Source organism: Colius striatus, chromosome 5 (assembly GCF_028858725.1).
Source record: "Colius striatus isolate bColStr4 chromosome 5, bColStr4.1.hap1, whole genome shotgun sequence".
Taxonomy (NCBI): Eukaryota; Metazoa; Chordata; class Aves; order Coliiformes; family Coliidae; genus Colius; species Colius striatus.
This window is the reverse complement of record NC_084763.1, coordinates 36,359,354-36,373,008: the sequence shown is the minus strand read 5'-3', so window position 1 is coordinate 36,373,008 and position 13,655 is coordinate 36,359,354. Positions and strand designations below refer to the sequence as shown.

At 39.4% G+C, this 13,655-nt stretch overlaps 1 protein-coding gene across 1 annotated transcript in view; it reads left to right on the top strand.

Moving 5' to 3' along the window:
- The window catches only part of LOC133625492 (metalloreductase STEAP4-like), a 50,247-nt gene extending 39,002 nt beyond the window's left edge, over positions 1–11,245 (top strand). The window contains exons 2-5 of the mRNA XM_061996812.1: positions 7,392–7,847; positions 8,914–9,441; positions 9,995–10,159; positions 10,976–11,245. Of these exons, the coding sequence (XP_061852796.1) occupies positions 7,392–7,847; positions 8,914–9,441; positions 9,995–10,159; positions 10,976–11,245 (1,419 nt within the window). The remainder of the gene's footprint in view (positions 1–7,391; positions 7,848–8,913; positions 9,442–9,994; positions 10,160–10,975) is intronic.
- The last annotated feature ends 2,410 nt before the right edge of the window (positions 11,246–13,655 follow it).

Here is a 13,655-nt window from a genome sequence, read left to right as displayed (position 1 = left end):
TTCAAGGCTGTTGGAACTTTATAAAACTATGCAGTTAGTTAGATGTATCTTCTTTTTTACTGTGGCCTTCTCAAAGTTTCTAGATTTGTTAATAGCAGTAATTTAGGCTAACATGATATGATACTACATATCAAAATACCCCAATAGTAATTTAGAAATCAAGTATCCTTGTACTTTCTTCCTCCATATTGGAATTTTCTTATAAAAACTCATTAAGCACTTTTCATATTTTAACAATTTCAGACAAATGGAAATTAAAAAAAAATATTTCTCTTAGTTAACAGCAGAAATCATAACTGGATAAGGGATCTATTCACTCTGCTGCCCTCCATCACGCACGAAGCCACATTGTGCACATCACGGAGAAGGCTGGGGGCTGCTCTTGGGTAGAACAAAACAAGCCCACTGCTAAAGGCAATTAAGCTCACAGGACCAGACTAGATCTAGACCAAAGTAAAAATCCTAGCAATACGCCTAGCATAGGTGTTGGGTGCTCAGAATCATCTTTTCCTCCCCATAAGTCCAGTCCTTCAAAAATCCAGAGAGCAGAGTTTTTCAGGGACAGTAGTTAAAATCTACATGTTTTAAGGCCTCCACTGCTTCTCAGGTTATTTTTATTAAAGCGTGATTATGTAGTAACTTCAGTATTTAAGCCAATTGTTTCTCCTGTTCTGTTTCTGGTTACCGTGGTAGAGTGGAACTGCAACATTCTAAACGTTTCATTTCCTTTGGGACATTTTGTAGACATTGGCATTTTAACTTCATTTTTTTTTTTTAATTTAGATTTTAATGTATATTGACTTTGGTTTTAGAAAGGTGGTTTTGGGGAAGAAGAGATAAGGACAGCTATTTGAATGTCACCCTTACAGATGCTTCTTGCAATTCAAATGTGAGGGGGCTTGTCCCTGCATACTCTGAAACAAAATATTGAATAGTTTTTCTCTATTGACATCATTGTTTAGACACACATACTCTCTTCTTTTTTCAAAATTTCTCCAACAAATAATAGCTTTAGTGAGAGCATGACCAATGAAATAGTAAATTTCCCTACTTGATGACATAGACAGGGCTGTAAGAAATGGATAGACTCTCAAATGTCTTCATGGAGCACTTTCTGGCTGCAGATGACAGCTCTGATGCTGTGGTTTGGCCAGAGTGCTCTGACAGGGCTGCAGCAGGCAGTGGGTGTCAGGTTGGGTAAGCACTGGTTATATCAGTGCTTCTTGGAAATGGAGGAGGAGCAGGAAGAGCTACCAGAAAAATCATTGAACAGAGTACTGACAAACAATTGCACAGGTGGCTTCAAGCTGTATGCATAGTAGGAAATTCTCTGCCTTAACTTTTTCCACTGCGTATGGGAGCTCCAAGAAAGCAGGAAGGCAGAGTTCAGGTACAGTGATAGGTAGGTCCCTATGCAGTCTATCAGCCAGAACTGTCTCACATTTGCACCTGCTTTCTTGTGGGAGCTATCTTCAATCCCACCCATTTGGACTGCTCAACTCCCATTGAAAAAAGACATGTTGTCTGTTAAATTATACCACTGCATATGGGAGCTACAAGAAAGCAGGAAGGCAGTCTTCAGCTACAGTAGTAAGTAAGTCCCCGTGCAGTCTATCAGCCAGCACTGTGTCACATTTGCACCTGCTTTCCTGTGGGAGCTATCTTCAGTCCCACACTCTTTGTCTCCTCATGTCTCATTTAAAAAATACAAGTTGTCGGTTAAGTTATACCACTGAGTATTGGAGCTACAAGAAAGCAGGAAGGCAGACTTCAGCTACAGTTATAAGTAGGTCCCCATGCAGTCTATCAGCCAGCACTGTCTCACTTTTGCTGCTGCTTTCCTGTGGGAGATATCTTCAACCCCACCCATTTGGACTGCTCAGCTCCCATTGAAATAACACATGCCCTCCCTTAACTTTTACCACTGCGTATGGGAGCTACAAGAAAGCAGGAAGGCAGACTTCAGCTACAGTGATAAGTAGATCCCCATGCAGTCTATCAGCCAGCACTGTGTCACAGTTGTAGCTACATTCCTTTCGGAGCTATCTTCAATCCCACACTCTTTGTCTCCTCATCTCCCATTGAAAAAATACAAGTTGTCTGTTAACGTATACCATTGCTTATTTGAGCTACAAGAAAGCAGGAAGGCAGACTTCAGCTACAGTAGTAAGTAGGTTCCCATGCAGTCTATCAGCCAGCACTGTCTCACATTTGCACCTGCTTTCCTGTGGGAGCTATCTTCAATCCCACACATTTGGACTGCTCAGCTCCCATTTAAAAAATACGTTTCTTTCTACGACCTGAACTGCACCAGAGCTTCACATAACTTGTCACTTCAAAGGTTCTACAAATTGCTTAACCAATGCTGAGAAAGGCTCAGCCATCCACCTCTGATGAATTACAGCACCTGAGGACTGAGATCAAAGTGTTTTACTGCTGCCTCTCCTTTAGTGATACCAACTGCCTGAGCAAGTTTCTGTAGGCCTCTAGATAAACAAGACTTAAGTGCTAAGAAATGTAGTGGAGAGGTTGATTGCCAAGGAGCAAAACACTTTCTGTCATCATTAGAGCACAGGAATGTTTGAAAAACGATTTCTCTGGGGTGGTTCCTTGCTACAAGGACTGTGAGAGTAGGAAACGTAAAAAGATGTGAGAACTCACAACAAGTGGGTAGTTACACAGTAATTGCAATAGCAGAGATTATTAATGCAATAACGACAATGAGGTTACTCAGAAAACCCAGATCCTCATTTTCTATTGCATCTTCTCACTGGAACTGCAAGACAGAGTCACCCTACGGGAGGGAAGTATTTTTTAAAATTAGTCAATTACAAAAGCAGCATGACACTATTTCATACATCCTGGCACCCTCCTTTTCCCTCTTCAGCTAAGTTTAGTAAGAACACATAAACTTTTCATTTGTCTTTTCCTCATATAATTTCCCAAAATCCACCTTCTCCTTCACTCCAGTTGCATAGATGAGGCCTGGGTGCTTGTTAATTTCATGGTCTTGATGTGCAGAACCAAGAGCATAATTGCTGCCTTGACCTCACGTGTTTCACAGGGGTAGGAACAAGAGATATCCACTAGCCTTGACTGAGACTGGCAAGGAAGCAGAAGACAAAAAAGTGTGACTTCTCTCTGAAGGTGGCAGCCTCTGCCTAAGACGGCTCAGGCAATAGAGATTTTTAAGAGATCTTGTGTAAGGTTTCCTATTCCCTTGTGCAGTGGACAGTGGCACAGGATAACGCTGGCTGCCCTGTGCTGCACTGTAAAAAATTTGGTGGCAATGCTGCCCTCCAAGAGCCGTAGCTCATGGGCAGTACCCTGGCAGAGTGGTTTCATTTGTACCAATAAAGAACCAAGGTAACAATCCATCTGTGCACACATCCATTCCCATTTACTAGGCTAGGGAATTATTAGAAGCAGGTCGGGCATCTGCAAAACCTGAGTTCAGTTCAAAGGGAGCTTTGACTGAAAAAAAACCCCAAACAAACTAGATTTTTCCATTTCTCACTGTAGAGATGTTGCTCTGAACAGTTATGCCAATTTTTACTGATCTCATCTCTGTTTCTTTATTTATATTTAAAAGTATGTTTTTAAATTCAGGATTCTCAGCAGTTAATTTTCTAGGCCTGTAGCTTAAGTTTGTTGCTTACAGTCCGGAAATCGTTGGCTCAGTAACAAGTGGGAATCTCTTCCACATTGAGAAAGAAATAGTTTCTAAAAGATTGCCTGATGAGAATTTTTCTTTGCTGAAAAATGCAACAGTGTTTAAAACTGTCATATTTGGTGAGGAATGTAGTTTCTTTATCTCTGAAAATATCAGTGTTAATTTTGTCCCAAAGACAGGCATCTCACGTCAGATATCACTCAACTGCAGTCAAGTAGGAGAGAAAAATGTAAAGTCCATGTAAAAAAAAAGGAAATCAAAAGGAGCAATTAAATCCATTTAATATACTTCTTATTAAGTGAAAAAAGGGGCTGATAAAGCTATCTGCTGTTAAATCATGTATCTTTAAGCATATTTTGGTGTATAGGTTTGCCTAAGCAAGAACACAGATTCATGAACTTTCTGTAAAATCTGCTTAGCCCCATTCCAGACATGTTGCAAATCATACACCTGTTTTGGCAAGACAACTTTGTATCATACTCTTTTTTCTTAAATCTCTCATCATACTCTCCCTCTTGCTACTCAGATTTCTAAGAGTGTAAGACAGCCGAGAACATGGTCATTGGGCTGTAGCAGCCACTTCACTTTTGATTTTGTCACAGTTGTTATTAAGCATCTGTGCTTCATTTACTTCCTTCTTGTGCCACTTGGTCAAAAGAGAACTAACTGAAAATCAACAATTCTATTAGTGTAAGTGGGAAAACTAAGGGTCATCACACACACATGATAAATACAAGTCTTGAACCCTTAAATTTTTAGCGCTCTTAAGGTCTGGGTTTGGTTAGTTGCTTGTGTATTAACAGCTAATGCCACTCTCAGTGTATCCTACTGATGGGCTTTCAGTAAAAGCATCCCAAATAACATCTCCTGCCTCACCCTCAGTGCCTTTTAATAGGCCACAATGACATAAGGTCACAGCTTAAGAGCTGTTTTTCACTTTTTTCTTTCTCTTTTGGTGGTACAGACATGCACGTGAGTGTGTGTACATCATTAATTTTTTAGGATCTCCATTATTTTTAGCCTGATTTCTGTAGAAAGTGAGATTTCCATGATCATGCAGAGACGTGTGAGTGTATATACACTTATGTGTGTTCCTCAGTCATTTTTTTAGCGACAATTTCAAACAAATATATTAGAAGTAGAGAAGGCTCTATTTCCCCCATGTTACATGAAAAAGGTAGCTAAAGACCCCACAGAACATTTAAAAGGCCTAAAGATCCACAAGAAATAATATAGGGGTCATCTCCTGCGGCTGGAAATGGCTTCAATCAGCACTTGTAATCAGCCAATATCACAAACCCCTAGGAAGTCAGGCTTCATTATTTTTAGTGTTATTGCTCTGTAATACAGAGCTATCTGTTAATGTCTCTAAATGGCAGACAGAAGATGCTCAGATTTAGCCCAGTCAGCAAGGAAGCACCATGACAGTCTCTCGCTCGTGCCCCTCATCCACTCCCACCCTTGTTAGGACAGTGGTAGCTCCAGCAAGATGGGAGATAAAAAAAATAACCAAGGATGTTGCGGATTGAGACAAGGGCAGGGAGGACTCATTGCAAATTGCAGTTCCGGGCAAAATAGGCTCCACTATTTGACTTAGAGAGGAAAGTAGGAAAGTTTATTCTACTACCTACAAGAAACAGAACAGAAGCAAAAAGAGAGTACGACTGAGAAAATTACAACCAGCACTTTAAGATCTCCCTCCCCCATCCCTCCTTTCTTCCTGGGCTTAGTTCACTGCTCTCCATCTCTCTACCTCCTCCCACCTCAACAGCTCAGGGAGGATAGGGAATGGGGGATGTGGTCAGCCTCTCAGATGGGCTCTGCCACTTCTCTCTTCTCAGATAAGGACAACTCCTTGCATTCTTCCCCTGCTCCGATACGGGGTTCCTCCCATGTGACACAGTCCTTAAAAAACTTCTCTGGTGTGGGTTCTTCCCAGTAGCTGTGGCTTCTGCTGATACAAGATCCTTCACAAAGGACACAGTCCTTAATTAATATCTCTGACATGGGTTCTTCGCTACAGTTGCAGCTTCTGCAGACAAAGGGTCCCTCCCTCTGGACATGGCCTCTTCTAGGCATAATTTAATGAACTTTTTTGGCGTGGGTTCTTCCCCACAGTTATAGCTTCTATGAATATGATCTCTCACACAGGACACGCCCTCTTCTGGGCACAGTCACTGGAATCCTCCTCTTCCGGTTTCTCCTTAAAAAGTGATCAGGGAGGCGTCTAATTGGCTCAGAGCTTGGGAGAGTTTCAAGCAACTTCTTACAGAAGCCATCTTTACAGCCCCTTCCCCCTTACCAGAAACATCTGTCACGTCAAACCATGACAGCAGTGCTGTAAGCAGCTGTGAAGAAGTGAAGAACATATTCTCAGTATTTTTAAATACTGTAAAATATATAAAGTATTTTAAATACTTTAAATGCAGTTTCATTCTGAATGGTGCTTCACAGAAAAAAGTAAGCAAAGAGTTAATAAACAGCAGTAGCAAAGCAATTGGTTTGGGCCTAGCTAACCACTTCATGCACTTCTTTCCTGCAAATTGAGAAATCGGTTGTTCCCAGAGCTTTTTTTAGGACAGCTACCCATGATGCAGTGAAGACTTCAACCAGGGCTGCTGCAAATTAAATGGTTCCTCTAAGTAGGAAATTGCTGGCCAGTCCAAGAGAGGCATCTTTTAACTTCTCCTGTTGGAGATTTTCCTCCAAGTCTTAAATCCTTTGACAAAAATCGTTCTCGGAGGGCTTTATTGATGTCCCATGAGGCTCTAATGTGACTAAAGCTATAAAGTTATTTTTTTTAATAGTCTGTGTTTCAAAAAGAACAGAAGAGTTGCATATGTAATATTCATAAGTGACTGAACTCAGTACCTAATAAGAGTTTTCTGGTCTGAGTTAACCTTTTGCAAAGTGAGGACAACAGCAGGTGAACCCACTGCAAGACCTTTGGAGTAGATATTTTTATTCTGTATTTGTAAATTGGGTCTCACTCTGCAAGTACAGAGCATATATACTGCTATGGGATGGATAATACTTTGAAGCTCCCAGATTCAGTGATAAAGGAGGAAAGATAAAAATCTCTGAGAGGATTTTATTGTGTGTAATATAAAATATAAAAATAAAAGTTCTGCATGAAATATTCCAATTCTACTGTCCAAATGCTTCATGAAACATTCTCCAGGAAACTGAAGAACAAGAATAAAACAGTCACTGACTAGTCATATTAAGGAAATACTGTAGATAACAAGAAAGTTTGTAACTACCTTTTATAATATCTCTTAAGTATCTTACAAAAGACCTTCCAGGTTCTTATCTGGTTAGAAACATACTCCACCATTTTTCAGTAGCATAAGTAAGCAGAAATTTGTGTGAAACGTGCAAACCTTGCTCTCTGTGCATCTGTATCTTTTCCTCCTGCTTTCTATTTGAGAAATGAAAACTGTAACAGCTCAGCTGAATGTTAAAATCCATAAAATGGACATAAAAGAGGATGCTGTAAGAGATGGAGAGGTAAATATCCAGAATTATTTTTTTAAAAACATACAGAAATCTTCTGAGAATATGTATTCAGACGGATGTGCAGGAAGCATACCAAGAGGCAAGAAAACTGTCAGATATGTATTTTGTATAGCCAGAGTGGATGCTAAACTTTCATTTTCAGGACATTGGTGTTTTGCTTAGTTTGTTCCTATAACTTTTTTTTTTTTTTTTTTAACAGATGAATAAAAATTCTTCAAACATCATGGCTTTAGTTCCTAACAATTCTAATAAAAGAGAGACAGTGTGCATATTTGGAACTGGAGATTTTGGAACATCTCTGGGGCATAAAATTATTCAGTCCGGCTACCCCGTTGTGTTTGGAAGCCGAAGCACAGAGCCATCCAGCCTAGTTCCCAAGGATGCAGAGGTGCTGAGTCATGCAGAGGCATCACAGAAAGCTGCCATCATCATTATAGCAATACAGAGGCAACATTACAACTTTCTTACACCACTAGCCGAAATTCTTCATGGAAAAATCTTGGTGGACATAAGCAACAACCGAAAAATAAACCAGTATCCTGAATCCAATGCAGAGTACCTGGCTCAACTGGTGCCTGGTGCTAAGATTGTGAAAGCCTTTAACACTGTGTCAGCCTGGGCCTTGCTGTCGGGCATGTTGGATGCCAGTCAGCAGGTAAGAGAGCAACAGAGGTTTCCTGTCTCACAGAGAGATGTATCTTAACAGCTAGACAAAACACACACAAGACATACAAATCAGAAAGGGCAGAGATGGTATTTTCAATATAATCAACTATTTCAAATTAATTTGGAGCTAAAATTTATATTTGGCTTGTAATACAGCATGACAAGGAATATCAACAGCTTGACTCTCTCTTTGAGAGCACTAGAGAAGCAAGGAAAGAAGTATAGCAGGAATACAAAGAGAGGGACAGCAAAGCAAGAAGAAATGATGATTGCATTAGTTGTTCACTGGGACTGTAAGTTAAACAGAAAGGATGTAGGAGGAATATATCATAGCAAGAATAAAATGAAGAGGAAAAAAAAACAAGGGAAGCAAAGGGTTATGGTGGGATAATAAAATGAGCATGAGCAACAGAAATGAGATGGGTAGTGAATAAATTTTAAAAGTTTTCTACATAAGAATCCGTCACCACAGAAGTTTAACACAACCACGAGAGCAGATATTGTTCTCTTTCTTCCACTTCCGAAAGGAGTATTGTCTTGTGCATTCACAGAAAAGGATTCTTCACTGTTTTACTAGACTTCAAAAAAAAAAAAAAAAAGCCAAAAAACTTTTACTGTAGGAAAATCATGTTTTAAAGATTTGTGTTCCCAGTTCCCTGGAGTACCTACAGACTACCACAGTAGCAATTGAAAATTTTTCTCCTAGCTACTGCTATCAAAACTTTTGCTGCTATTTACTTCTAAAATATTTTGCTTACAATTTCCTTGCAGGTCTCCAGAAGAGTATGTCAAGTCTTCCAGGCAAAAACTTGTACTAAGTGTGTTATATTTGTTGTTTTCAGATAAAAGAATTTGACACTTAAAACAATACTTGGACTTGTTGGCCAAGAAAGTACCTATAGGTTGTTTTTTTTGCCTATATAAATTAAAGCCAACAGGGAAGCCAACAAATAGCCTAGGAAGCTTGTGCTCATCACCCATATCCAGGCAGGACAGCAGTAGAGAATGTCACAAAAATTTGCCTGAATAAAACTTCTGTTTGTTTTCGGCTGCAGGTGTTTGTCTGTGGAGACGACATGGAAGCTAAACAAAAGGTGATGGATATTGTTCGTGCACTGGGTCTCAATCCATTAGATAAGGGATCACTCTTGGCTGCTCAGGAAATAGAAAATTACCCTCTGCAACTCTTTCCAATGTGGAAGTTTCCCATCCTTTTGTCCCTTGGCCTAACTGCATTCTTCTTCTTCTACTGTTTGATTCGTGACATAATTTACCCTTATGTTTATGAAAAGGAAGACTTTTCATTCTTTATTGCAATTTCCATCCCAAATCGGATCTGCCCTACGTTGGCACTCATCCTTCTTGCCTTGGTTTATCTTCCTGGTGTACTTGCTGCAATTATTCAGTTATACAGAGGCACCAAATACCGCCGTTTCCCAGTCTGGCTGGACAAATGGATGCTGTGTAGGAAACAACTTGGACTAGTAGCCTTGGCATTTGCTTCTCTGCATGTTTTGTACACTCTTGTTATCCCAATTCGTTCCTTTGTAAGATGGAGAATCGGCAATCAAATTGTCTCCCAGGTAAGTTTTGTTCCCAGCTTTATGTCCCCCTTTCTTCTAGTTGTGTTACAAATCTTCAGGAATTCATGTGGATGGTCTAACATTTTTTACAAAAAGGTTATTTTCCTGATTACTGTGTTCCTTTTAACCATTAGTAAAATTAACATTTAACCAAAGTTTGTTGGTACTATGCTGAGTTGAGGGGATTTCTGGGCTAAGTCTCCCTCCTAGATATTTTATATATTTATAAAATAAGCAGGGAAACTTCAAACATGAGAGTAAAAAAAAAATTCCCTATTTCTACAAATACCTTTAAGAATGTCACATATTTTGACTTTCTGACCTTATTTAACAGCAAAACCTCACATATCTGTCATCAGTAGGTCCTTAGCAATGACCACAATTATAGGTATGTGGGACCTATATGCAAAGTATGCAACCTATATGCAATCTCCAATGGTTTTCAGAGAGTCTATGTAGAACATTTATTCCTTAATCCTTAAAGGATTGTTTTTTTTCCATGGTGATCGTAAAACTGCAATCCTTAAGATATATCTGGTCTTCTTTTATTCAGGCACTGAACAACAGAACAGAACCACTCAACAACACTAATGCCTGGCTTAGTGACTCTTATTTGGCTTTGGGGATTTTAGGATTTTTTTTATTTGTTGTTCTGGGAATAACTTCCTTGCCTTCAGTCAGCAACACTGTCAACTGGCGAGAATTTCGATTTGTACAGGTAAGAAAAAGACTTATTCTAAAATATCTTACTCTATAAACTATGATCTCAGACTTAGAGCTTTCCTCCATTAGTATCTCCAAATGTGATGAGTACACTAGCCACCGTCACATAGTGAAAAAATCTATATTTTAGTCCTTTGTTGGGATAATTTTGTTTGTTCACAAGATAATTCAGTTAAAATAGGTCTGAAAAAAACAACTTGATAATTCAGACCCACTCAATGCAAAGTATTTAAAAAGAAACTGCAGTTTCTACAGACTCTAAAAAATGCTGGGCTTATAAGCAGACTGCTCTTGGTAACACTAAAATCTCAGCCCCCCCATTCAGAGGAAGCTTGGTGCAAGCTGCGATGCCTCTGCAGGAGCTGTGTTGGCAGCAGAGAGGAGGCAAAGGGAGGGGAAATTGCTATCAATGGATGTTTTATCAAGGTCAAAAAATTGCACAGTATGGTAGTTCTGGGCAGATTAGCACTACAGCATATAAAAGCTTGGATCTCTCCACTGAATTTCAGCCTTTTCTCTGCAAATCTGACAATCACTAGGCAGTATGTGTGAGGTAGCAAAAAAAAAAAATCAGGATTGTTAATGGAAATAAAAACATGAAGAAGTGTGTTTCACTTAGACTCATTGGAATTAATCTTTATTAAAAAACAATAAGAGCCCTTATATTATATCAGTTTAATTTCAGCAGTACCCAATTAGTCCAAAAGTTGGCACATTCCAGAAATCTTACTGTGACCTGTAAACTGCATTTGTTCTTGGTTTAATTTACTGTTTTAACCTCCACTTCTTTTTTTCCTTTTTTCTCTTCAAGTCCAAACTGGGATATCTCACTCTGATTTTGTGTACTGCACATGTGCTGGTTTATGGTGGAAAAAGGTTCCTGAGCCCATCATCATACAGATGGTATCTTCCAAGCACCTATATGCTCTCCCTCATTATTCCATGCATTGTACTGGTTGTCAAATTTGTGCTGATATTTCCTTGTCTAGAAAAGCCTCTCACACAAATTCGACAGGGCTGGGAGAGGAATCCCCAATACCCAGAACAGTCAAACTACATTATCAACAAGTCTGCTGTATAATTAGACTAATCTGTGTTATTGAAAAGAAGAAAAAAATATTATGAAGACATATAAAAATGAAGTCCTGAGCTGCCTCTATTTGAGGAGTGAATGAAAAAGCAAAAGACTTGGCCAGGTCCTGAGTAAAAATAAAGCCACTACAATGACAAGACTAAAATACAAATTAAATTAGGCCATTGAGATCCTTCACCCCAAACATGCTTTTGCACAGGTAAAGACACTCTCTTTTGCTCAGCATACTTGCCTATTCACTCTCCATTCTTGAGAAGGGTATGAGAGAGGTAAGTGGTGCTTCATGACCTTTCTCTGTCCTTACAAACCTCCTCCAGGGCCAGGCAGAAACAGAATAACCTTTGGTATTAGGTGGCATCTGCTCCTCTTCCCAGTCCTGCCCACTGGGACTCAGATCTATATACATCTACATACATCCACACAGACCCACATGTATATATGCATGAACACCCCCAGAACAGGGTGGAAAAAGTTTCCATTCCATACAACAGGTGCAGGCTGGATGCTGAGGAAGAACTCCCCCAAGCATTAGTTTATATATATATATATTAACATATATATATATATAAAAAACATAATATAACATATATATATATGTTATTTTTATATATATAAAAACATAATATAATATATATAACATATATATATATATATGTTATATATATATTAACATCTGATCCAAAAGGGACCTATGTTCATACCTTAGAGACAGTTGAGTAAGAGTTGTTTGGTTTGTGTACAGAAACTCTAATGTTCAAAGTATATGGAACAAAGATCACTGAATCCTTAATTGTACTGCTCTACCAGAAACTTGGATGGCAAGGAAGTGGAGAGACCAAAATAGCAGAAAAATGTGAGATGTACTCGCAAGCCCAGGCTTCTCAAGTATAGGTAAAAAGTGACCAGTGTAAGCTGTGAGTGGCAAGGAAAGAAAGTAGGAAAGTAGGAACTGTTATATCAGGGGGGTTGTATTATATGTCATGATTATATTGATTACTAGGTAGATAGATAAGTTTAGGTTATGGAAACTTGTTTACTAAGACATAAAATATTATCTAGAAAATCACGCACGTAGTTTTACAAAATTGCTGACCTCGCAAACCCACAGAAACTTTATGAACAGACAGAGCTATTAGGATGACACAGCTATTGCTTGTAACATAACTATTGCTTAGCAATTATAATCTCAAGGCTGGTGTGTTCTTAAACGACACTACTATCTAAGGATGGCAAAGCTATTAGGTTGGTATTAGAACTGGACATTGTTTAACACTGATAACTACAAGGATGGCTCAGCCCTAAGCTCTACAGTTGAACGTTGTTTAACGCTGAGAACTACAAGGCCGGCCTAGCCCTAAACGGTGCTATTATCTGGGGATGACAGAGCTTTTACAAACCCTTAAACCGGTTTTATTCTGTCAAGGACCCAGGAGTAAAAAAAAAAAAAAAAAATAAAAAATAAAATAAAATACACCGCCAGGAAGGTTCGGATCTTAATCCAACAGTGACCCCCAGTGACCACGGAAGGAAGCGAGAGGACATCGCGAGAGGCGTGACGGAGGCGTAACTCGGGCGGACCACTCGGACTATGTTGTAAATATAAGCTAAAAGCCCCAAAGTTAGGGTGGACACGTTTTGTTTAGAAATCCCCTGTGTTCCCCAGCGCTGCAATAAAGAATACCTGCTTATAGTCACATTGACTATTGAGTCCTGACTGGCTTCTTCACGGCATCAATATCACATGAAGATAATATTGTTGATTTCTCAAAAATTAAATCTTTGGATGCAATATTACAGCTATTCTATGAAAATACAGACCCTATTGCAGAGAGTCTGACAGCCTCCTTCACACTGGAGAATAAAGAACAGGGAAAGTGAACAGGCAGAGAATTTCCTACTATGCATATATTGAATAGTTTTTCTCTATTGACATCATTGTTTAGACACACATACTCTCTTCTTTTTTCAAAATTTCTCCAACAAATAATAGCTTTAGTGAGAGCATGACCAATGAAATAGTAAATTTCCCTACTTGATGACATAGACAGGGCTGTAAGAAATGGATAGACTCTCAAATGTCTTCATGGAGCACTTTCTGGCTGCAGATGACAGCTCTGATGCTGTGGTTTGGCCAGAGTGCTCTGACAGGGCTGCAGCAGGCAGTGGGTGTCAGGTTGGGTAAGCACTGGTTATATCAGTGCTTCTTGGAAATGGAGGAGGAGCAGGAAAATCATTGAACAGAGTACTGACAAACAATTGCACAGGTGGCTTCAAGCTTTTGTTTAAACTTTCCTAAACTGTTGAGGTGACTCACGCATGGTGGGAATACCGGGGGAATGCTGTAATGCTGCTGTTGGTGTACTAGAGGCATAGGTTCAGCCTGTCTGGCCCAGGAATG